A 26,293-nucleotide genomic window follows, 5' to 3' on the forward strand; every position below is an offset into this window, starting at 1 on the left:
CACGTAGCTATGAAATAGTTGAACATATGGACTGCTTATATTAGCTTTACCTACACACACATAGGTAGCCTAAATACCTACAAAGGTATTTATAAAATGGGATAATCCGTCTCAAGTAGGTCGATACCTACCTAGTTATCGTTTGTGAGACAAACAATTTTCAAAGTTATCATACTAGACAATGTCAAACAGGCATTCTTTCATACCTAGGCATACAGCGGCGGCTTAGACTACAGTGAGTTAGCTCTGAACTCAGTACTTTGGCCCCGTGACCTGCTAGACTTTTTTGCCTGGTAGTTATGATAAAATAGACTAGTAGAAACCGTTGTGGCCACTTATTAGGTAGCCGCTTCGCTACTATCTTGATTTCTTCGTGATTAGTAGTCGCTACCCACAGATGGCGTTCAAAGTACAACCGAGATAGTATCGAGTAAAACCTGTAAAACAGTTTTTTTTTCGTTATAGTCCCAATTTTAGCTACATGAAAATCAAGAAAAGGAATTGCACCCTTTAAACATGACACAAGCAGACAGCCGGCACTATGTATTGACAAAGAATTTCTATGTGCTCGTGTTCCATTTTAGCATCGATTTATCGAATCACCTTTTCCATTTTTACTTACCTGCTACTTGGGGATTTCTACTAGGTTTATCTTTAGTTAAATGCCTATTCAAATTAAATGTAGGTACCTAAGTACCAGGACGAAATTTTTATTTCAATTTTTCGACGAAGTTTTAAGCGTCCTTATCATATTCTCCAGACCTTCAAAATTATCATTACTTCATGTGGGCAATAAAACAAGAACATCAGTTTGTTCAGTTTATTCTTAACTTTAATGCAGACTAGAATAATACTCTTAGAAATGAGAACAACAATAGTTATTTCACATGTTACAGTGTACCTACCATATACCAGCTTTCACAATAAAAGGCTATTTATTATCTGTGTTCCTCAATGTAAATAAATCTTATTCACAACAGCTAGCAATACAAAATTACATCAGACTGTATACTTATTATATTACGTTTAGTTCACAAGGGCGTGGCCAGTGTTCGGGGGTTTAGGACTAACTAAAATGGGAACGGTTTGGGTACATTTTGAGCGACGAAGGTAGTAGATAGAATATGGCTTCAGCATTACCTGAATGGTCTTATCTCGAGGTATGCGTGACATTGGGTGGGTAATGTCGATGTTTCCCGCGACAGGCAGGGTCACCACAGTAAGACACTGGCCGAAAGAGCAAATGAACCTAACAAGTGAAACGAGATGACATATTGAGAGGATAATAGATTCGGGGATAAATGTACGTAATCAGAAGCGGTTTATTCAAGTGTTTATATCTAAAGTGTTTACAATTAGAACTGTTTATAAATTATATATATTATAATATTTTTTATACATAAATAAATATTGTTTACTCGTTCTCAGAGCGCTAAGCTTAGCTAAGAACACAGGACATACATATGTAGGTTACATAGCTATAGCGACACTATAAAATTTACAAAATATGATATATCTTTTGAGATGCTACACGAAATAATGCTTTTTTTATTACTCTATATCCACTAATCAATTCTTTTTTTATTCAATTTGATCACTGTGGGTCTCTGGTGCTGTGATGCGGCTCTGCTGGTTCGATGCGGACTATGATAGATGCAAATTCCACGGCAGGGCCAAACCACAGAACATTTGACCCACTTATCTAAGCTATACATATTGATTCTGAACTGAATGACATGATTTGAACTATGGTGCAGGTTTTATTAGAAATAAGTTTAAAACTTAACGATTGTATGACAGACAGAATATACAAACTAAAGTTATGATAATGGAATGGTAGATTGCTAACAGGCGTGAACGGTGATACGAAATAAATAAATTAACTTTTTGCTAATATTCCTTCACACACCCAAAATCTATTTTTCACAGTTCATGATGAAATAACTTATAGAGCTTCCAAAATAAATAGGAAACGAAATCTTAAGTACCTAAAAAACAATGGCAGACAAGAAACCCACAAAAATAACATCCTCAAAAAAAGTTACACTTAAAACAAAACTCGATTCATATCATAAAATACTTATCAACTAAAAATATGGCAAATCTGGATTCTCAAATAATTTGTTCTTGAACAGAAGCGACGCGAAATTATTCAAAAATATTGCCTGAATTTAGATAATATTTTTAATAAATATCTAAGCAGATATGAGTGGGTTTTGATATTCAGTTTATAAATATAGTTAGTGGAGTATGTATACACATTGTCATGACAATCAAAGGTAGCACTGTGTATTTACTATAGCGGGAAGAAAAATACATCTTTCAATCACAAAGTGTACTTGAGAAGTTGAGACTATTATCTAAAACGCTGTTTAAACATTGCGTAGTGAAGTGGGTGAGATTAATGCGTTATCATTTATTTCATGAATAAAAGATGCTATCGTTATAATAAATACAGAGTGCTCAGTAATAGAGAGATAATACAACTTATATTCTATCTTATTAGCCACGAAAGCATTGTAAGCATTGAAACTCATCACATATGTATTTTTTATTTGAGTATTTTATCAGCTAAGCTTGAGTTGGGCCCTATCCTCGCTTTATAAAATTATATTCTTTGTGTCAAATCTATATAGTTGTACCAAGTTACCGAGGCTCAATTGAAAATTACATACATACTTTTAAACTAGTTTGACAAAAATATACAGATAATATTTAACTAAATATTTAGTTTTAGAGTTCTGTTCATACTCGATTTATATCGAAAAGATCCGACGATAATCGATCAATTGTTGCATCTACTTCATTCGATATTGAACTTTATTTCAATGCAATAAAGTTTAAAATCATTTTACAACTGGTTATTGCACCATATTATTTTTAAATTAAGAGCTTATTTGTCACGATCTCCAAACTCAAGTTCACCTACCTACTTTATTATTGAGACATTCCATTTCACGTAACTTTAGATAATGGACCTAGTAATACTAGATTTTTTTTTTACAATTTCTTCTAATTTTATAAGCCTTTGTGGTGTCATACCTTGCTTTATGCATTTTCTTACATTATAGTGTGACCTATCTAAAGTTACAAGAAATGGACCATAGACCGGTTTGTCAGCAAAGGTGACGAATTTCCATACATATAATTTGTTAAACATTTAATTTGTTACTTTTGGGAATATCTATATGGGGCCTACGGGGGTTATTTATAAACGGAGATAACTTCTTATAGGATAACTTTTCAATGACCTGTTGAACCTTTCATGGGTATCTGCCTGGGACAGTAAATGTGGCCTAATATTTTTCAGAGAAAAACAAGTCATTGAAAAACCACCCTAATTTCAAGCTCTAAAATTTTATATACATAAAATATGAAATATGTACAAACTATACCTCTGCACTTTTCAAATTCACGATCCAAGATGGCGGCATATTCCACGTTACAAACCAGTAAAGCGCTGAATTCAGCCACAAAATCTTGCAACGATAACCAGATATAAAGCGCTAAGTTTTCAAACCGATCGACGTTGTTTGAAATCAGCTCTTCCGCAGTAGATTTTTAGGAACAAATTGTCTAATGCGCAGCTAACTTCAAGCTACAATCAATCGCATTGCAGTTGTCGTCAAGTAGCTTTACTAGTCTGAAATTGGCTACAAGTGTCCTTCATCTTATCGAGTTAGCTCAATCTACTAGTGACTTCACGCTTATGAACAAATCACTGTTTTTGTCATACGTGATACGTTTAATGGCTAACTTCAGAGCAGCAAAGATATTTTACGAGAACTTTAGGTGACGTGAAGTATCTATAGAGGTTTTTTTAATTTATTTCTATGAGTGGGCAGTATGTAGGCGAGGCTAGGGCCGTGGTGTACAGTCGCAGTAAGCAGGCACTTGAGACGCGGCGGCCGCGCGCGTTAGATGAACACGGGGTTCTCCTGCCCCGTCAGAAGCCTGAACATTGACGTCGGCATCGTTTTCATCAGGATCTGTGGATTGATAATATTATATTTAGTAAATAATTTCTTAATCTTCTTCTTCTTTCTTCGGTCTTCGAGGTAACTTTTTAACCTGAAAACAGACCTTCCTAAACTTTGATAACCATGCCTTTCCCGCTGTGGGTGTAGGGACTGAATGTCAATTATTACTGACTGAAATCCACCATGTTCCTTTATGAGCCCTTTATGTATCGAGGCCGCGATAACTCTTTCGAACAATCCCATAGCCCCGAAACTTTGATAACCTTGGTTTGTTTTGGAGACTTCTTTTTACATTAGTTCTTTTCTTGTAACTCATGACATTGTAGATGTGGGTACATAAGTACATACCTCTCCGACGGAGGTGGCGAGCAGGTTGACGATACGTTCGTGCGGCACGGCGACCACGCTCTGCGAGTTGATCTCGATGATGCGGTGTCCCACGCGGACGCCGCCTCGCTCCGCTATGCCGCCGCGGAGTAAGCTGCATATCTGAAACAATACGACATGGTTAGTAACGCTTGTCGAAGATAAAGTGCATGCAGCAGAGATGAGAAAGTTTGACAAAAATAATTCGGATCCCGGGGGGAGATACCGGGGTGCTGGTAGCCGGTAAGAATCCGCCCTCCGCCTCTCCACAGGCGAAGGAAATCCATCAGGATGACCCCAGTCCAACAAAAAAGGATGTGTAAAGTAACTAAGATGGATAAAGTATATCACAGGCAGCCTGACAGTAGAGCCAATGGCAGAAAATGGGAGATCAGCATTTATCGACGTGATGACAAGGCGTGAAACGCCTGCAAAGAGTGCGTTAAGTATGAATATGGAAGGAGACGGAGAGATAGCAGTGACTGCCCGAAAGAGGACATGAATAGGAAGGAAATGGATGTTAGCATGACGTCTAATAGAGAACTTGGAAAAAGTAAAAACGTATTTCGCCGACCCCAAATAACCTGGGAACAAGGAAGGAAGAAGTTACTTACCACGCCATTTTGTACGCTGAATCCTAGCTGGTACTTGGTGTCAGGCCGCTTGATCTTGACTTCGACGACCGGGGCGCAGGGCACCACGGTCAGCTTGACAACTGTCTGCTGCTTGGAGTTCTTGATGTACGTCTGACAGGTCGATAATGGCAGACCCACTAGGCTCACGCCGTTTATTGCGATTATTTGATCTCCTGGGAAAGAAGAGTTGGTTTTGTTAGGGATGGTAAATGCCTTATTAGTCAACTTTACCATAGGGAAATTATTACTTGAAAAATAAAAACTGGCGAAGAGCGTGTCGGGAAACGATAAGTGTAGGGCCTGATTATATGTAGGTCACACATCTAATCCGACTCCCATCAACTCTCTCAACAGTTCAACGCGAAATAGGCCAAAGTACAGCGACACTTCTCGAGAAATCGGTGGTAATTTTGGATTGCATGAACTGATTCTCTTTTTTTGAATAGAGAAAAATCAACGTTCGAAATGATAAAATATGTGAACTAAGTTATGGGCGTTCGGGTTCTTTGACACATCTGTCAAAGGATGGTGAACGTGATTGGTAATTTGGTTTTAAAAGTCATTTTTTTCTACTTGTGGGGAGTTAGTTACCTATATTAAGTTGTCCGCATCTGGCGGCGGCGCCGGCGGGCGCGAGGTTGGCGATGACGACGGTGGGCAGCATGGAGCCCCAGCCCGACTCCACCACCACCACGCCCAGGATCTCGCCCTTCGTCTTCGGCACCACCACCTGCAGCACAAGGGTATTATTACTGAAGTATATGAATATTGACTTTTTGGAAGTTGAACTTTCTTACAGCCAATTAAGGTTGAATTTTGGACAGCAAAGACTCAATAGAATGTGCATATAGCAGTTTGAAAAATTGCCTAAGTTGACAGCATAAGGGAGACCCATCTATGTCTTAACTCTGTATTAATTATCTGGGGAAGTATATCAAGCTTGTCTTTTTTATATTCTGCCTAACTTTTTCCGTGCTAAATTGCATTGTAAATTGAAGAAATTGGGCGACAAAACCCTTTCTAGGCTGTAATAACTTACCTCTTTCTGCAATTCCTTCTTAGCGAACATTTGTAGCTCGTCTCCGAATATCTCTTGGCTGTTCAGCACCTCTTGATAGTCCATCTCTTTGACGAAACTGTGGTCCTCTATGCCATTCGCCTTTAGGAACTCCATGTAGGCTACTTGGAACGCCTGTCCTATGGACTGCGCTATGAATTGGGCCTGGAACAATTTCCAATGGAATTAAGTGAGCGTGCTAAAGTATTGTAATAGCATAATATGTATTAGGAGAGTAGAAAGTTAGAGTTGAGTTGAAATGAGAATATTAGTTTTTGTGAAAAGGAACTGTAACGATAGACCGAAGGGGTAACACGGTACGGGTATCCTGTCAAGCTAATAGTTTGCGCATTTATCATGAAGTACCTACGAGCATAGAATATCATATTTTGTTGTGTTACTTACATTTTTAGAAGGACCTACATATCATTCAAAATATACCACTAGAGATTTTATTTAGTGATGCAAATATACTCGTTAATTATGTGTTTCTTTCACAAAACATTTCTTTATTTTTATGAAAAATAATTATATGGTTAACACGGCCGGTCTTGCGACTAATAAGCATATAAATGACATCAAGATGTTCCGAGTAAATAAGCGTTATCAATGTTTACATAATTTCGTCGAGATATGATTTGAGGTTAGAGCTGTTTTATACTGTGAGTGTTAATTCCGTTATCTCAGTCTATAGAGACTTAAGGCCCTTTTTGTTTTGCTGGCATGTATTACACTTGTAACTATAACATGTAATATAAATAAATATTTTACTAAAAATCTTACCATTTTACTTGCGAGAGAATAACAATCCACTATTTATTTATTTTTTGAATTGTATTAAATTCACTGTTCATTTAAACGTGCCGTGTGCCTTAAACTTCTTGGAATATGAAGATTCCGGTTTTTACTTAATTACTTTTACGGTTACTAGTGGCACCATCTCGACACCGTAAATATTAACCGTCTTAACACAAAAACTTTTTAACGTCAGTTTAAGACTTGTCTAAAAAAATGTCAAATTATGACGTTGACATATGGTTCATTTTGGAGCCACATTTTTTTTAGACAAGTGTAAAACAGTGGTTAAAGTTTTTGTAGTAAGGCCATAAGAGTTATTAGAAATTTTAACTGCAAGATATTACTGAGATAATGATCTCACAATCAGTAATTGTATTACCAAACTACCAAAATTAAATAATATTTTTTCTTCAAGTCTGAGACAAATGGTACACAGCTCAATTAATTTTAGAGATAATTCAACGTCTCATAAGCACTGTCTATAATCACTCACTAAATGCAACACTTATCTCATACCTAAATGATTCTTTAAGACAGTCTATATCCCTATCTCTAAAGCAATAACCAAAGATTAAAAACTTACCTCTTCACTCTCAAAGACATGGCATATCATTTTGGGCGTACGATTCAACTTGGGCTGATCCGAGTCATTCTCATGTGGAACAAACCTTCTTCTTGCCATCAACACGACCAAGTCTCCAATATCAGCTATATACGATATAGTTCTCAACGCATGGTCCATCATGATTTCCTTCAATTCCGTGTTTAAAACCATTATTTTCTCCGTAGAAATAAATAGGTCGACTTCTGTACTTGGCTGGTTTTCGCCTTCAGGAGCCTAGAATGTAAAATTTATTCTGTGATATGGAATTTTAAAGGCCGGCTTCTCCATAGTACGATAAGCTGGGTTTTACTGCATGGCTGATTCTATGAGGCACAAACTAAGCTAAAGACCCAAACAAGAGCGAGTGTTCGAAGTTCGAAAGCGAGACGTTTCGAATTATCTTGCCAAATTGAAATTTATGTTTGGAATAACGACTTTTTTTACGCCATGAAGGGTTATGTCCAGTGTCTTTTATAGTAGAAGGGAGAGTAAAAAATGCCTATGCTTCGTTGGAACCTAAAAGAACCGACGCCATGACACCAAAGCAAGCTGACACAGTGATATGACTGGTTGCACACAGCAACTAGGGACTTCTTTAGCTCAAGCTTGTAATTTCTCATATAGTTGCTCATATAGCTTACTAAACATATGCCTTATATGTAATTAGAATTGGAATTTTTCAGTAGCATTACCTACAATGTAGGTAAGTAGATTGTTCTGACTTAATTAGTATGCAATTCAGTAAGCAATATGATAGAAAGTGCTTGTCACTCTTGAAAGGACAACACAAGGGGGTCTTTTGTGATTTGTTCAGATATGGTTCAGTAATAATAATTGTATGTGTTAACGATATGAAGTAGATTTATTAATATTGCTGTCCTATTGTAGCAATGGCGGATTACGGGATAGTACAAAATAAGAAGAATGAAATAGAGAAGAGATAGAATTTTTGAAAAGACTTGCAATGAATAAATAAAGGATGATAGTGTCCTATGAATCCGCCATTGCATCAAATAGTTAATTTAGAATTTAGACACTTACCAAAGCCTGATTACCCAAGACAGCGCAAAGGGAAATACGATATAATGTTAGTAGGTATAATGATATGGCAACACTTAGGAGTAGATATTTCATTGGAGTTACTTTTCAGGAAAAATAAATTATATTGCTATGGTAATTATTTAACTCCAATAAAACATCACAACATACACACAATCGAATGATTTCGTATATTTAACTAGCAACACTGACCTTTTGGTGTTACCAACGCTACTTTTTTATTTTACTTCTGACTTTTGATACCAATTTATGATTTGCTTCGACATTAGACATTGTATTATGCTATCCATCGCATTTCTTTGCGTTCATATTTTTTTGTTACTGTTTTTATTGGATATTGAAATGCATTAGAAGTTTTACAATAAACTCTACAAGTATCTAATTGTTAAGAATCGTGAAAAAGTTTATGCATTTTTAAATATGACCAGTTCTATTAACTGGACTTTTATCGCCAGTGGTACTGCCAATACAAATAGCCAAAAAATATCCCAATTACTTGAAAACCTCATCCTGTTAGAGAAGTTGGTTAAAAACTTCTAAAACATCCAATACCCAACAAAAACACGCAAAACAGAGAGCCTAAACAAAATATGTCAGCCAAACCACCTTGATCTTAGTGACGGCTTCCTCTACCATGTTCTTTTTGGGGCGCTTCTTGCGTCTTCGCGAGTCCTCGTCCACCTCGACCGAGCCCAGGAACGACAGTCGGAAGACGGCGGCCGGAGCTGCGTACACGCCGGAGTACGGCCCGTCGCATCCCCACTGCGACATTGCCACGGCTAACCTCCTCGGACGCTCTCACGTGTTGGTATTCGATTTGTTTTTTTGAATTTTTGAATTTGGAAGGTTCTTTTTTGTTTTTGTTTTAGGGTTGTAACTTTTTTCTTTTCATTTATAGTTTATTTAAACTTCACGAAGGTTGTATTTCGAAGACATTTCGACTCTTTCAGTGAACTTTAGAATTCTATAAGGCTAGCCGCACACACTCAATAATATTGTCAATAAAGTACGTATTGTCAATAATATTGTGTGTGTGCGGCCTGTATTGCGGTATTGTTCAATAATATTGTAGATTATCCAGAAATTCAGATTTTTTCACGTCAATATCGGGGGGAGGCAGGGGTATTGTCAATCATATTGACGTGTGCGGCCGCGCGGCAATATTCTAGTTGAGGAAAAGATTTCAAGGCAGGTGGACGTTCGTGTTACTTGTTCAAAATGGAAGACGAAAACAGTATCCAAAGCGAAAATAGTATTGATACTGTTGATGATAGTACCCTTACGGAAAAACGTAGTTCATTTATTAAATTAAAGTGATTTAACTCAGCTTTTTTCTCATCCAGTCCTTAATCCATCGTTTCTTTCTTGATTGCCTTTTTTTAGTTAGTAAAATTAATGCAATACTCAATGCAACGACTTTTTTCTTTCTTTCCATTATGTTCAACGTGCGCACATGAATCTAGCTGCGGAGCGACTGAGTCAGATTGTACCATGAAAAATTGACAATAATATTGTGTAGTGTGCGGGGATCATTTTATTGATGAAGATTTTGACAATCTTGCATTGACAATATTATTGAGTGTGTGCGGCTAGCCTAATAGGTATTAGTTTACATGTGCGTTATCGAGTCGACAAATCCAATTTCGTAAGTAGGTAGTATTTATGTAAGATCGGATTGTAAACGAATTAACTGTTGTCGTTATAACACGTTTTGATAAAATGTTTCCTGTTTCTAATTGATATACTGAGCTAAAATAAGAGTTATCTACATACACAGGATGTGCCCATAGATGCTTTACTATTGCGTTTGATGTTTCCTTAAACCTCGTGGATTTAATTCAATATTTTAAGCCGCAAAGGTGAAAAACTTGCTACAGTTGACACGGATTTCTCATAATAAAAAATACATAAGTAATGTCGATTGAAAACCTTCCTTTTTGATGTCGATTAAAAACGTAAATATTTGATTCGTAATGACAAAACTTTATGAACTTGCGCGTGATTATCTATGATACGGCGCAACGTAAATTCTTGCATTTTTATAATTTTTAAGCACCTCTTTGTTTGGCTTGCTTTCCAAACGCATTCAACCAAACCAATAGCAAAAGATGAAAATTTTCGCGGCAAAGCAAGCAAAACAATTCGAATACAAACACACGATGATTATGTGAGAAGCGAGCGATCCACCGTCGTTAGTATGAAAGCAAACCTAACGAATTAACCTTAACATTAGAATAGGGATTCCATGTGCGTAGCTAAGCCTTCCGCGGTGTGTGCCTCGTCGGCCGGACACCTCAGCCGGTGTGAATCGGGTATGTTACATGCTATATTGTGCATATTATGAAATAGTGCATGGATAAAAAAGCCTCCGTACCAGTTAGTGACGTACTTTCTCTTATTGATTTTCCATCGAGTCTAGTTTACGAATGAAGAAGAATTAAAAAAAATGATCGTAAATATAACTCGGTGTGAAAGTACGGTCGTAACTCGTAAATAGCCCGAAATCGGAACATGCCAAGGTAAAAGTCTAGCACAGCACAATATGATCGCATACTCGGAGCTTACCTTACGGAGCCGTGGTCGGCTCAAATGATACAAAGCATTAGCGACAAGCGGAACAGTAAGCGACAGATAAACAAACATTTTCAGAGGAGGCTAGCCGGCCAATACGGGATCCGACAATCTTCTTGGGTCGGGTCGAGGGGTGAGGATCACACTGAAAAAAATACTCTAGTGCCAAGTCAATAAGAGCTCAAACGGTTTGGCGGACAGGTCGTGGATGGCTCAAAACATTTGAAAATTAAACATACACAGGGCAAAGTCCTGTCAACGTTCTAGCATCTAAATATTGTTTTGTTCGTTTATATAAAGGGTATGAAGGATATCCCACTAGCATTCTCAATACACTAATCCTAATGAGCATGAAATTACATATTTACAGGATGACCGTGAAACATTAGAACATAGGAGAGTTGCGTGCAAACAGTTGGAAGAAGTTGCGTGCCAGTATCGCTTCACGCGTTTGAGTAGAGTTGTGACAGCGTAGCTAGTATCGATATTGTAGCTCGACTAGAGGTGTTGGAAGTCGGTATAATAGTGTTGTACTCAGTATTTGGTTTTTATCGAACTTTAGAATTACAATGGTCATGTGATTTTCCCAAAATATGTAGTTGAACTTCTCAAGTGTGATAGTTTTCGGAAGGACAAGATTTGGATTGGTTTGTGAAAATTTATCTCACTTGTGAAATTTTTGGTCATCATATTTGTTATAGAATTTATATATATTTTCGCATGCCATTGTAGAACCAAAGTCGTCTTGCCAAGAAGAGTGCTACAGTCAGAGTGGGACAGCAAGTGACAAGTAATTTCATGCTCTCGCTCAATAAACATCTACATAAGATACAAACATTTTACATTAATACCGATTCACACGGGCAAACGGTAAGTTGCTCAACTGTGTCTTTATGAGAATGCAAGGATTAAACACGGAAGTTAGCAACCCTATGGGAGATTAATTAGTGGCAACACTATTTAATTACCAGAGTAAAAAAAACTTTAGATAAATTAATTTCTCAATTACATAAATATACATATCTATAACTTGTTATAGGTTAGTCATATCAAAAAATTAAAAGGTTTTAATACGAAATGGGTTTCAAAGGATTAGTAATAAAAATAAATATCGATGTTTATACAATACCTTAATCCTGGAGACAGCTTCTTCAGCTTGAAGCATCCTGGTAGCTTTGGTGGGTTGACCCTCGCATGCCAGCTGGGTTGAGCCGAGGTAGCGAGCACGGAATAATACGCCTTCTATGAGCACTGAACGGGTTACGTCTGCGAAATAGAATGTAGTACTGATTTAACTAATATTTCTGTCAAGATTTTTCGTGATAGTAGGTTAGATGTATGACTGTTTTTTAAAGCTGAACTAGCACTGTCAGTTACTATTGGATCGATTTAGTAAATATTTCAATGTTAGATACTCCTTTTATTGAGGAAGGCTATAGGCTAACTTTTTATCTGAGTAGGACAAGTAGTGCCAATGACCATTTTTAGGGGCAATTTTTATCGGAGAAAAGTATATTAAAATGCCAGATTTTGTAAAAGAAGGTCGATTTTATATTTCGGGTAAAGTTATGCAACTTTTGATATGGTCAAGTCGTACAATTTTTACAAAGCTCTTTCGGCTTATCCAAATAAGACTCAATATCCATTACCATCTAGAAACTCACCATGGACAAAATCCAAGAGCAGCGTGAAAGAGGTAAATCGATTTAGTGGACTGTGTTCTAAAAATATGTTTTATTGTAAAAGATATTTATTTAACTTACCTTCTTTATTTTTGCTCTTTTTCTTCGCATCTTTGTCCTGAAAAAGTTAAAGCAGATCGTTAAATATTTGTTTCTATTCATAAAATACTTTCCCTGCACTAGTTTTAAATGAGTTGGGGGAGTGTAGATTTTTGAACAAGAATCTCTTCGTAGGAACCATGATTAGATATTATTACTTATTACACAGATAGATAAACAGATTCGTTAAGATTTTTGTCATTTTTGACTGCATGGCGAGTCTGACTTTTCATAACAGCCTGCACAGACACCTACTTAAAATGATATTTTTTGGTAATCAAGATGGTTAAATAAGAATGGCATACCTTTCCGTTATGCAGCGCGTCGTCGTCGCGCGCGTCGTGCGCGTCGTGCGCGTGCGGCGAGCGGGCGGCGACCGCGCTGCCGCCCGGCATCACCGTGCGGGACTTCGGCTTGCGCCAGCCCTGGGGGAAGAGAGTAAAGAATACCTTGACACTGGGAGATTATGAAATAGATGTACCGGATCCCTAATCTAAAAATAGAATAGTTAATTTATTTACTGACGCCCTCGATGTCGCAATGGTCATCATGCCGGACCGCCGAACCTGAGGTCCCGGGTTCGATTCCCGAGTCGGTCGACATTTGTGTGATGAGCATGCTTGTTGGCCGTGGTCTGGGTGTTATGATATGTATTTATAAATATCTATATATGTAGCTATATGTAGTTTATCAGTTGTGTTAGCACCCATAACACAAGTTAATAAATAACTTACCATGGGGCTAACCGACCGTGTGTGAAAAGGTGTCCCGACATTATTACATTATTTAATTTGGACATAATACATATTTCACAAACATAATTTGACAGAATCATGTACTTACAATCTGCCATTATAACTTTCCGTTTCTTGCTCATAAATTCGATGAACGACTGATTCACACAGCACATTCCATTCGTCATTGTTCATACAAATCAGTTCAGTATATTTGTTACCAAGAACTGATCAATTTAAACTCTAAATACGTCATCAGGTCAGACGACTTGTCCTCTTGTCGTTCAAATGCGCAAGCGACGCTTTTGTTGCAATGTATGAGTTTTTAAGTGGTAGCTTTAATTAGTTCAGATATAAGTACAGTCGTTAAAAGGAAAAATCGTTAAGGATAGTCTGTTGCTGTTAGTCAAATGAGAAGGTAAATAACTAGACCATGTTTCATGTTAACTACCTTAGATAGTTATCATCAATACATCTGTAAGAGATTTTATATGCTCTTGGAATTAAACGCTACATTTCTCAGACCCGATAAACAAAGGATATTGATACTGAGATCGGGTAAGAAATTGTCTTAGATCCATACTGTTTCAAAGAATATTAAAACTTACTTGAAAATGGGAATGAACCCGCGAGAAAAAAGAAGTTTAAATAAATGCGTATTTAATGCCGGTTCGAAAAATACAAACAAAGTAGCAAACTGATAGGTGAAACCATTATACCAAAATTACCGCTACAGTTCAAAGTAGATTTACATAACATATCTTTCATTTGTTTTACAACACATACCTATCCACTAAAGTCAGTATTCATTCTTATGGTACATAAGCATATACCGTCTTACTCAATTTTTTTAGACAAATGTAAGTCAGGTGTTTAAGTTTTTGTAGTAAGGCCAATAGTGTTTAATTTTGGACACAGCTTTGGAAATAAGATTAATATTTTATTAAACAGAAATAATTGAGTCTTATAGGACGCAAGGTAAGAATAATTATAGTTCACCATTTGATAACAAATGTGATGTAGGTACGTATTTCTCACTGAAGCGATGCATAACATACTTTTAAGTAGTGCACCAGTGCATCCCATGTTTACGTTCAACCTGACTCAGTTTACGCTTTCTACAAGAGTAATGGATCTCAACGGTATTTCCAAATATGGTATTAATGCAATTCTTCTTTATTCTCATGAAGTATCAATATATGTTGCGTATTTTAGTGTATTAAATTGTAGTTTTTATAGATACTTTAAGTTTGTATAAAGTGGTATAATAATATATTATTGAGTGTTCATATAATTTGGTTATAAAACACTGTTATATCAAGCGCTTATCGGTCGTTACCGCTAAGAGAAAGCGTGCAAAATTGTCGCGAGCGACGATTTCACGCAAAAACTGTCAGCACCGAAGACTTGTCGTACAAAAAACTACATTTTTTTAGTGGCTTTTTAATAAAAATTTTTAAGCATCTTATAGCTTAGAGTCAGTTGAGATTTAATTTCAAATATGTACGGCATATATCACACCTCATTAAATTACCGGTTAAACATACATCTCTGCCATGTTTCAAGTATGTATAAACGAATCTAGTTAAACAAGCTTCGAACAATATGTAAAGTAGCTAAATCACCTTTTCTCCATTCGTATCCTCAACGCTTGAATCATCGCTGGCTTCCTTCAAATCATTTGATTCCACGCCAACATCATTTGACTCACTACCATTACGAGTTTTAATATCCACTTCCTTTTCACTCAAGTCTTCATTTACTATATCATCACTATGTTCTGTATTATCACTAGTTTTTGGTTCTTCATTTAACACTTTATTAAATTCTTGACCGTTATTTGAAGCTTACTAGTTAGAGATAGGCACCTACGTGTTTTCCGCTTTTATCTCCGTCCTTTTCTACCCCATATCTTGCATCTCTCTCGCACACCGACCAGTTTCACTCCCCACCAGGCAGGAGGCGACGAGTGTTCTCGGCGGCCACAGTTCGTCATTGGCGTCTTGTTTTCCGCCCGAGAAGGTTGGTCTAACCAACCGCTGTAGTATTTCGTTGAAAAATAAACTCAGTGCTCTCGCAGAACACAGGTGAGTTTATAATATTTTATACAATTTGTTAACGGTTTTACCGTTCGATATTCGATTTTGCGAAATCAAGTGTTAATATTTTGTACATCTACCCCTTTTTTGTCACGAGTTTCTCCCGTGTACTTTTTTTTTTTTTCAGTAATTTGTTTTCAGAATGAGTGACCTATAAAGCAAATACAGATGCGGTAAATAATAAAGCTACCACAGCCCGTGCACGTGACTATGGAAAAGAAAGCAAGCCCGAAGTTCCTAAGGCACCTGTGGCCCTAGTTCAATCCTGCAAGGCGTTCAACGGTTTGACAAAAAAGAATGGTGTGAGGTGCGGTCCAACCAGCATCTCCTTAGTTCGGACTGATCACTACCGCACTTGAAGAGGGCTGATGGTGTCAAGAAAGCTTTTCGGCCTTGAAAGACTTGGTACGCTCCCCTCGGACTGCCAGTAAGTCTGTTAGCCACCCCCCATGGGGGTCGGCTCATTATCACGGCGTGTGATGGTTTTCGGCCTTGAAAGACTTGGTACGCTCCCCTCGGACTGCCAGTAAGTCTGTTAGCCACCCCCCGTAGGGGTCGGCTCATTATCTCGGCGTGTGATGCTTTTCGGCCTTGAAAGACTTGGTACGCTCCCCTCGGACTGCCAGTAAGTCTGTTAGCCACCCCCCGTAGGGGTCGGCTCATTATCTCGGCGTGTGATGCTTTTCGGCCTTGAAAGACTTGGTACGCTCCGCCTAGGACTGCCAGTAAGTATGTTAGCCACCCCCCGCAGGGGTTGGCTCATTTTCACGGACCCGCGCAGGGTACCAATCTTGCATGTTGCGAGACGCAGCATCATTACAAAGTGGGGACCAGTAAGTATACTAGCCACCCCCCACAGGGGTCGTTTCATTATCACGGACCCGCGCAGGGTACCAATCTTGCATTTTGCGAGTCGCAGCATCATTACAAAGCAGGGACCAGTAAGTATACTAGCCACCCCCCGCAGGGGTCGGCTCATTATCACGGACCCTCGCAGGGTACCAATCATGCATGTTTCGGGTCGTACCATCATTGCAATCTACCCTCGCAGGGTGGCTATTTGGATCGACTTTCGAAGAGTCGCCATTATAACCTTCCCTCGAAGGGAAATGGTAATCACACTCACGCTGAATGGCGTGTGACGCAAAACTCTAAAAGCTCCCTTGGGACATCACGAGTAAATTACAATAGGAACCATGTCCAACAGACGAAACAAAGCGTCCAGGACCGCAGGCGGACTTTGATGCGTCCAACAAGGCACGTAAGTTATGACTTTCGAGGCGGGTTGCCTAACATTATATCAAGACCAATGGAAAGAAATGGGAGCTCCGCCTTTCTTGTCAAAAATAATAACTGGGTATCGGATACCATTGGCCAAAAGCCACCTTTGATAGATAATGCATGATTTGACCAGAGAGTCCAAAGAGATGGATGTCGTCATATCCCAAATGATAAAACAAAAAGTTCTATTGATAGTTGCAAATTCTGCCAGCTTTCTTTCCAATATGTTTCTTGTGCCCGAAAGGCGACGGAAAGAACTGTCCAATACTCAATCTCTAGGTTCTCAACAAGTTCATAATTACGGAACCCTTCAGTTTAATAAATGTTTTTCGGGTGCTAGAGTTTCTTCAGAAAGACGAATGGCTGTGCAAGTGGATCTCGCCCAGGCTTACTTCTACCTTCCGTTAGCCGAAGGTCACAGACATGTTCTTCGACTAGTATACAGAAGAAGACTGCTTCAGATTACGTGCCTACCATTTGGCTTAAGCACGGCACCCAAGACCTTCGCCACAGTGACCAATTGGGTGGCTCAAACTTTGAAAACTCAAGGGTTACTTATAATTGTGTATCTCGATTTTCTGGTGGCTCACCAAGATATATTCGCCTACTTTGGGATCATTTGCACCACGTTTTGGATGGCAAGTGAATAAATCGCAAGCATTATCAACAAGATAATGACAAAACGCACTACGTGACAAACAGCACGACAAACTTAGAAGGCCTGCATAGCTTGATAGGACTTTTAAACTTCGCAAGTTTTTGTTGTCCCATACGGCAGACTGCATTACCGGGCTCTCCTCATTTTCCTCAATGCAGTGTTAAACAGCAATCTATACCTACCCTATTCATGGAACCGTGAGCCAAACGGTGAACAAACCATAAAAAGGGTTCTTATAAGTCACGATTGAAGTAATGATCATATTTTAAAAAAAAATAACTACGAAAGTAATATACTGACAACATTAGAAATTATATTTTAGAACGATGTCTGTGGAACTTATGCAATCTTTTCAAACTTATATGAAATCAAATATAATAAATGCCGTAAATTGTTTTCTTAATTTTAATTAAATATGTAGTAAATCGTTTACATGTAAAAGGAATCTAGAAGTCTTGACTGTCATACATAGAACCCTACTTAATTGAAGACCACAGATACTAAGAACATTTTACATAAAAATGTGACGTTTTTGTCATCGGTCGGGTTATACCCACCATTTTGAAAAGTGTCATTCTTTGGTTACATTGTGGGCTCACGGCTCGGTGAATGGAGTATAGCAATGTTGAACCTACCAGCAGATGCCTTAGCAGATCTAAAGTGGTGGCTGATCAGCTGCCACCAAACCTTGGATATTCATACGCCACTTCCCTGTCACCTTATAACCACGGACGCCTCCGATGTAGGATGGGGGCACAACTGAACGGAACTCCCGTAATGGGTTCATGGAACAAGAGAGAAAAAGGCTTTCACTGCGATCTGAAAGAGATGCTTGCAGTATTAACTGGATAATCACGGCGAGTTGCTAAGGAGATCAACAGCCATTTTTCAATGCAAAAATGGGACTGCAGTGTCATATCTAAGAAATCAAGGTGGCACCCTATCAAGGAGCCTACCGAACTTGACGTACAAAGTATTCAGTTATCTCGAGCTGTATCAAATCTATCACGTCGTGAATCATATACCAGCCCTATTCAACAGTCATGCAGACCATCTCTCCCGACACAAACCTCCACCGGAGGGGCATCTTGTATCAGCAGTGGACCTATTTCCCTCGAAGCGAGCCCAGGGATACATAGTTGTGTACTACGTGCCCCTAGATCTGAAGGACCCGAAAGCGGGGTTCCACGATGCCCTTTTTCTCAAGTTTGGACTTACCCGCTAGCATGGGTATTACCGCCACCTTACCTTATACCGTAAGTCCTCAGTCATCTCAATTCAGGAACGGGAGTTAATCTCATAGTAGTTCCTTCGGTGGCACCAGGTATTTTGGCGAGCAGATTTGAAGTCCCGATTATTAGCAGTGATGAACCTCGAGCAGAAACCGATAGACACAGCAACGGGGATACCCCCTGCCAAGGTCAAGGAAATGGGGAGGGGGGGGGGGAGGGACAAGGAGTCTCTCCGACTGAAGTCTTCTTCAATCCACACGCAAGACTTATCAATCAGCTTGGAGTCGATGGTTAAATTGGGGCGAAAAGTATGAAATTGGATCCTATGAATCCTTGAATCCCTATTTGGACCTATACTTACCCAATTTTTTTTTTGCGGACTTACACATAGTAAATAAACTAGCATACAATACTATTTTATTACACAAGTCAGTTATAGCTACACTATGCAATGCAGAAACCACTGGAGAGCTAGGTTCACACGTTCTAGTCGGACACATTTTAAAATCAGTAGCGCTGAGCAAACCTGTTCCCCGGGAAGCCGTCCATCTGGAATATTGACCAATTGGTAACCTACTTAAGTGCAGTAAACGTAGACAAGAATAATCCTTTTGCAACTTCCAGGCACACTGCTGCTCTTTCTTTTGCTAGCTTGTTTCGGAAAGGCGAGTCCATGATCTTTCCTTGCTTGCAATAGACCCAGAACATTTCAAAAACAACAAAGATAATTTAATCTTATGGCCAGTCTTTGGCTCTAAGACCGACAGTTCTAGTCATAGGCAGTCGGGTTGTTGTTTGATGGATAATCAGGAAAATATAAATCTAAGTCCAGTGTATTGGGTCAGAAAGACTAAAGCCTTGTTAGAAGATAGACGGACATCGGCTAATTCCTTAAATTTATTTATATCTGTTAGAGGCCAACTAAAGGCAGGCACCCGAACGATGATTGCGGGTGGATTAAGACATTGTTAAAAGAGGCAGGAATAACTACAACCCCAGGAAGCTTCCACTCGGCGGTAGCGTCAAAATCTGTGTTGACAATATACCTTTGGACGATATATTAGCCAAGGGTAATTGGCGATCAGGCAATACATTTGCCCATTTTTACAGAAGAGAAAGATACCCACTAAATAGAAGTAGCAAGTTATCTCGATTATTTAATTAATCCAGCTGATTAATGTCTATATTTTTGTTACTATTGTTATTAAGAAGTATCGCAATATTTTTGTTAATTACTATTAGAAAATGAAATCAATTTTGCTTTTGTTCTTGCATCTCTCTTTTAATTTTTATTACTCATCCTCCGAGCCCCTTTCCCAACTATGTTGGGGTCGGCTTCCAGTCTAACAGGATGTAGCTGAGTACCAGTACCAGTTAACTTTTATTACATTAGTATTCCAGGACGCAATACACATACTTACATGTGATTACTCGTTTACCTAAGTACCTATTTACATACACAATTTCATTGTGCTTTTACTCACATTGGCGTCCACTTCCACCAGGCGATAACAAACACGTCTCAAACTAGTAAGCTTCAAATAACGGTCAAGAATTTAATAGCAGCGTTTTACCTGAAATAAAACGCATATTAAATACTTACCTTATTTGAAGCTTACATTTTAATTTCTGCCTGGTGTTTTCGACTCAATGACGAACTGTGGCCGCCGAGAACACTCGTCGCCTCCTGCCTGGTGGGGAGTGAAACTGGTCGGTGTGCGAGAGAGATGCAAGATATGGGGTAGAAAAGGACGGAGATAAAAGCGGAAAACACGTAGGTGCCTATCTCTAACTAGTAAGCTTCAAATAAGGTAAGTATTTAATATGCGTTTTATTTCAGGTAAAACGCTGCTATTAACACTATCTAATTTTATATTAACATCTATATCGTCTATAGTTTTATCATTTGAATTGACTTCGTCTTCATTCAAAGGAACGATACAATTTATGTCTTCAACGTTGCTCACTTCATTTAAATTACTTTCACTATCCACTGAAATTTCACCTTTAGTCTCATTTAAACAGGGTTGTCTTTCGTCCTCACTCATTTTGAACGTCTACACGGCTGGTAGACTTAGTTCCAACTGGGCGTTAAATACGTTGTTATCAGTGCAGTTGGTCATTTCCCATGCGATAAAGATTAGTGAAGTAATGTGTTGTGTTCGCGTTATACGCCTATACTGACTCTCCACCGTGTTATGCTAAGTAAACAGACGGGTGGCCAAAGATTAAGGAAATCTGCAGATGCGTATGTGCGTATCTCTACGTACTCTTGAACGATTTTTCTTGAGGAAAAGCTGTAGCAAATCAATTTCTGTAATGAATCATCGGTAAATATCATACCTGTTTGTTTATAGTTACACTACACTACACGATAAATGTTTATTGTTTGATAACGCTTACGTGATATAGATAAACACATTACAAATTAATACTTATGTAGTGTTTACCTAATCGTTCGATAAGAAGATTTGTAATAGTAAAAAAAATTGTAGCTGATCATGACTACGCCACGATCATGACTACATTACCTAGTCAGATGTTCAATGAAAACAAAACAAAAGACGATGTATTTAATAGCCACATTAAATATTATTACGCCTTCTAAATCTGCAACGCCCAAGAGGTCGTCCTCTCAGAGTCTCAACCCAATTAGGCACAATACAGACCCATCTACTCTGGTATAATCTTTGTCAATAATAATAGTCGTACAAGGTCAGTGCGCGTGCGACGCTGAGTCGACTTGTGTTTATACTCACAGCTGATGATTGCGTCATCGCGCTAATGTGTAGGCGGTATTCTTGGCTTAATTAATAACAGGTTGATATCACACGGTGCATTTACGAGTATATTGATAGTAGTTTTGTGTGATGAAATGGTAGGTACCTAATTACTTGTTTTGATTCCATTGAAGTTATTGTTTTGGATTTTGAAGAATTTATTTTGAACTGTTGTTTGTCTAATGTATGTATAATAGTGTATGACTAATGTTTGTTTTAATATTTTAAATGCAATCAATAAGCCCACACTAAAACAATTCAAAATTGTGTTGAGAGGTTGAGTACTTTGTAGTGCTGAGATACATAGTTTTGGGTTTACCAAACTGTTTTTGTGTGGTAAAAAATTAAATTAATTTTAATAAAATAATTTAACAAAAAATAACCATCGTCCTTTTTGGTGATTCTAAATTTTTAATGCATTCTAAGAATAATACAAAACACCGTTTATTTAAAGGACAAAATCAAATACCAAAAACTTGCACATATGTTATTTTCCTATTTTACTTTAAAACGGCAAGTGTTGAGGTTTCTGACTCCTTAATGGTGAAGGTCGCGAACCTTTTATGGTACAAATATGGACGTGGTAACGTTCATATAGCACAAAGTAGGTACAATTATGCTTTTAGCATATGGTGTTTATAACCGCCATTGATTTTGAAGGTCATATGACGAGAGTTGTTAATGATATCTTTATGGTTAGATTTCTGTAGTTTGTGGTTTGTTTGTGCAGGAGTGTTTATGGATTTATTATTCATTATATCTATGGATTGTTATTTTGTTTTTACTAAGATTATAGGAGTCTTCTCAGCAATGTCCTACAGTAATAAACGGAATGCCAAAAATCTAGGCCGAATTTGTCATTTGCTAAACAATTACCAAGAGCCGTTTCTACGAATCTTATAACTAGACATTGAGGTTGAGCGTAAAAATAAGAAGGAATAATTGTCAATTTGTACGCCAAAATTGTTTTTGCGATTTTCTCTTTCTAATATTAATATTGCTTTAGAAATTATTTATGGATGTAAGTACTCACTTTATCATCAAAGAATCCTTGATCGTCTGTTCTCTGCTGACCCAGTAGTCTGTCTGTCTCAAGATCTGTGTCCGCTTCATCTGAAATATTTACTATGTTAGAAAACGTAGAACATATTTTTCAAATATTTAGGTATTTGTTTATTTACAACAAAGTTATACCTTCGTCCCCACTGGCTGGTTTGATTTCAACTGATTCTGTACTCTGCGCAGACGACGGCCTTTTGCTGTAAAAGTAAGGAGTACAGGAGTAGGGAATGTTATAGTACGATCAGGAAATTATTAAAAAATGTGGAATTCGTTTTTTTTCTCATTTTGGTAGTGACGCCGTCAGTTATCCAGTTGTCACTCCTGTATTGTTGTCTGGTTTAAAATATTGTAGGAAAACTGCGCTTATTATCTTATGAGCCCATTCCAGATTAGTTCAGTTATGTCTAGAGACGTTATAGCATAGTCAAAAATATAATATTGGACACGTCGCGCATGCGCAGGACTATCCGTACCTACATTAAAACTGTTACAGGTACAGGCAAACAGGTAGCTAACGCCTCGTATCCACTAGGCAACATTAGGCGCGCGACTCGTGAATGCACAGCAGCGCGCGACGTTGCCAGCTGCCGCGCAATATGACGCGCGGCTTGTTGTTTGTTTAAAGTGCATCGTTAGTTGAGCATCAATAAATTGTTGTCGAGTGGAGACGTGACGCACAACAATGTCCGTATTTCGTCCAGCGCGCAACGCGTGCAATTTCCTCTGGCGACATGTTGTCGATGACTGAGAATGTGTGGACAACGTTGTTAAACAAATGTTCCGCGTCAACATTCAACAAGTTGCGAAACATGTTGAGCAACATGTCGCGCGTCAAATGTTGCCTAGTGGAAACGAGGCTTTAAGATCGAAGATTCTGTAGCTTGAAATGTTCCAGCGTATGAGAGTGTAAGAGTTTCAGACCGTGGCGGGTAGACGTCGTCGTGGTGCGCGTGGTGGTGCGGCGTGAGCGCGGGCGACGCGGGCCGGTGCGGCGCCGGCGCGGGCGGCGGCGGCGCTGACTCGCTGCACACTAAGGGGACAACATTGCTATTCAAATATAAACACAGGTAAGTTTTCATTTTTAATTATAGGAAAATCTAGATCTAAAATCGCTTATTCAAACTTTGCTAAAAAACAGCACTTTTTGAACGTCAGTTTACAAAAGGCAGCCCACAAACGATGTGTCAAATGTTATAATAAAATACCAGACAACATTCTGGAACTCAATGACATGCGGTTTAAAACTCATATAAAAGCCACACTTTGTAAGCAAGCATATTATAAATTAGAAGATTACATTCAAGATAAAAATGCTTGGAAACATGCTGGTCCTGCTCCATAGGAGATACTGACAATATCTAATTAATTAACAAATTAAAATTACACCAGCAAATAAAATTGTATTCATCTTTTGATTATTTGTTGTAACTTTGTACCAAAATATAAACCAATTTGTAAATGTGAACACCATGTAGCATTTTAATTGTCACTTTATCCTCATTTGTCTTTGCGATTCTACATGATCTTCGCATGCTTTTACTGTATGTATCAATACATACAAATTGTAATACTATATTATTTTTAAAAAAGAGTAACCATGGAGTTTCTTGCCCGTTCTTCTCCACAGGAAGCTACTTTTGGAATGGGCAACTAGAATCAAACTTAGTTATAATTTTGACGTTCATAAGTGCTTGTAAAGGCCTAAATGAAATAAATGATTTGACTTTGACTTTGACTTTGACTTTGAAACAAAACAACCCACCCTTCTTCACTACTTTCTATATGCTTTTACGGGCGGCATACATACATATGCTTATAAGGATTTCCCGCATTTTTCAGTGGCACCGCGCAGTGGCAGTTACCCACAGTCCTCAATAAGTTATTTTACTAATATTAGCAAAAGAAATACTATATGAAAATTAAAAGCTTACTAGTCTTACCGAAAATTAGAACCAACTATGGCAAAAAAACCTGACTTTTGAAGGAGCACAACTTTACAACAAGATACCGCCTTGTATAAGAAAGCTAAACTCTTTTAGTGCATTCAAAACCCAACTTAGCGAACACATAATTGCAAATCAATCACTTAGGGGAAATGATTGCATTAGATGGGTGAATTTATTCGTTTATGTAAGTAGTCTGTACCTGATCGATGATGATGAACTGTATATAAAATTTATTTTCTTAGTATTGTTCTCAAGTAAGTGACATTGTATGTTTTTATTGAGAATAAAGTTTCTTAAACCCGAAATTTATTTATGACTAAAATCACAAAATATACTTTTTATTAGTATACTTCCAGATAACACTGCGGTGATCGACAACATGAACCCAAATAATGGAAATAACATATTTCCCTTGTTATTATTACAACTATGCTTTAAATTTCATTTCAATAGACTGTATTATCAACTAAACATATTTTGACAATTATACTTTCAACTTGCAGCTCCATAAATTCGGATCTTTTAATCACCTATACATATATGAGCCAACAACTAATTGTACTTGTATTTTTATATCTCACCTAAAGGATCCAGTGAATGTAAGTCAGCATCGGACAACACGTGAGGGTCCGTGCTCGTACCGTTCTCCACTATCTCCTTTATCACTACTGAATGATTCTGAAACAAAATGGTACAATTAAAATATGTAGGTAAATCTACCTTTATGCTATGAGGGCCCAAAACATTGCGCAAGTCGCTCTAGAAATCATTTGTAGATCGGTATATGCGGTTGAGATGCGGGAATAGGTATCAGCAGGCAACACCTACGTACTTATGCTCAAAATTTAGTTGAGAGCCGCCATTTAATTTGGCGCGAACTACTGATACTTTATACTACAACCGCAACAGTACTTAATAATAATTTTGAATAACTAACTACCATGAATAATATTTGTCTTCTGAAATTAACCTAAAACTTGACACAATTTTCAACTTTTATGAATGTACATCCATAGTCATATTATAAGGTTCTGAATGGCACTAGCACACAACCATCTACCATTTTACGAACCTGTATCATCTGATTATTGTTGTCAGTATCGGACGCATGTCCTGACGACAGGCCGTCTTCCACCACGGGTAAGTGCGTCACCACCACGCGGTTTGTGTCCATAACCACTGCTGTAACAAAATGGTTGAAATTATTGTAGAAGTAGTTTGGTTGGAGAGAGGATGTTGTATTTATAATATTTACATTGTTATTTACAATAAAAGGTTTCGTATTACAGGAACTGATCAATTTGAAGCCGAGTGTTTTTTCTGTAATACGGACCTTACAGGTCATCATTAGGTACTTCAAAATTGATGAAAGAGAAAAAACAAGAAGCAAGTGTTAAGCAAGACAGTGGAAGTAAAACATCCGTGAAAGCACATTGAAGATTTGGAACGTATATCATCGAAATAATTACCATAGGATTATTAGAGTGGATCGGTAAAACTTACAAGACAAGATTAAGATTGTAACCTAATAGTCTGTAGTCACACCGCAGGCGCGGTGTGACTAAACTGATAGTAAAGCCGCGTTTTCACTAGAAGATACTAGTTCTGCGACTCAGTCGATTGACACGAAAGCCTCGTATCGCGCACGAA

General features: G+C 38.0%; 1 protein-coding gene and 1 long non-coding RNA gene across 8 annotated transcripts in view; one reads left to right on the top strand and one right to left on the bottom strand.

The window, feature by feature from the left end:
* Nucleotides 1-806: 806 nt before the first annotated feature.
* LOC124636725 (amyloid-beta A4 precursor protein-binding family A member 1-like) overlaps nt 807-26,293 on the bottom strand; it is a 132,378-nt gene continuing 106,891 nt past the window's right edge. For 4 of the 7 annotated variants that reach the window (XM_047172973.1, XM_047173304.1, XM_047172894.1 and 1 more), the window contains 15 exons: nt 25,716-25,825; nt 25,225-25,321; nt 23,619-23,727; nt 22,830-22,894; nt 22,669-22,748; nt 13,157-13,276; nt 12,834-12,870; nt 12,200-12,336; nt 8,482-8,487; nt 7,420-7,674; nt 6,021-6,203; nt 5,573-5,711; nt 4,961-5,154; nt 4,329-4,469; nt 807-3,989 (listed from right to left, as the gene is read on the bottom strand). In XM_047172973.1, the coding sequence (XP_047028929.1) occupies nt 3,918-3,989; nt 4,329-4,469; nt 4,961-5,154; nt 5,573-5,711; nt 6,021-6,203; nt 7,420-7,674; nt 8,482-8,487; nt 12,200-12,336; nt 12,834-12,870; nt 13,157-13,276; nt 22,669-22,748; nt 22,830-22,894; nt 23,619-23,727; nt 25,225-25,321; nt 25,716-25,825 (1,745 nt within the window). In that variant the 3' untranslated portion in view covers nt 807-3,917. Of the gene's footprint in view, nt 3,990-4,328; nt 4,470-4,960; nt 5,155-5,572; nt 5,712-6,020; nt 6,204-7,419; nt 7,675-8,481; nt 8,488-9,105; nt 9,262-12,199; nt 12,337-12,833; nt 12,871-13,156; nt 13,277-22,668; nt 22,749-22,829; nt 22,895-23,618; nt 23,728-25,224; nt 25,322-25,715; nt 25,826-26,293 lie in introns of all 7 variants that reach the window. The other 3 variants (XM_047173381.1, XM_047173231.1, XM_047173151.1) reach the window with 3 other exon arrangements.
* LOC124637117 lies at nt 21,538-24,948 on the top strand. The gene is made up of 3 exons (XR_006985183.1): nt 21,538-21,733; nt 23,617-23,764; nt 24,537-24,948. It is a non-coding gene; the product is annotated as an uncharacterized LOC124637117 (long non-coding RNA).

This window comes from Helicoverpa zea, chromosome 1 (assembly GCF_022581195.2).
Source record: "Helicoverpa zea isolate HzStark_Cry1AcR chromosome 1, ilHelZeax1.1, whole genome shotgun sequence".
Lineage (NCBI taxonomy): Eukaryota > Metazoa > Arthropoda > Insecta > Lepidoptera > Noctuidae > Helicoverpa > Helicoverpa zea.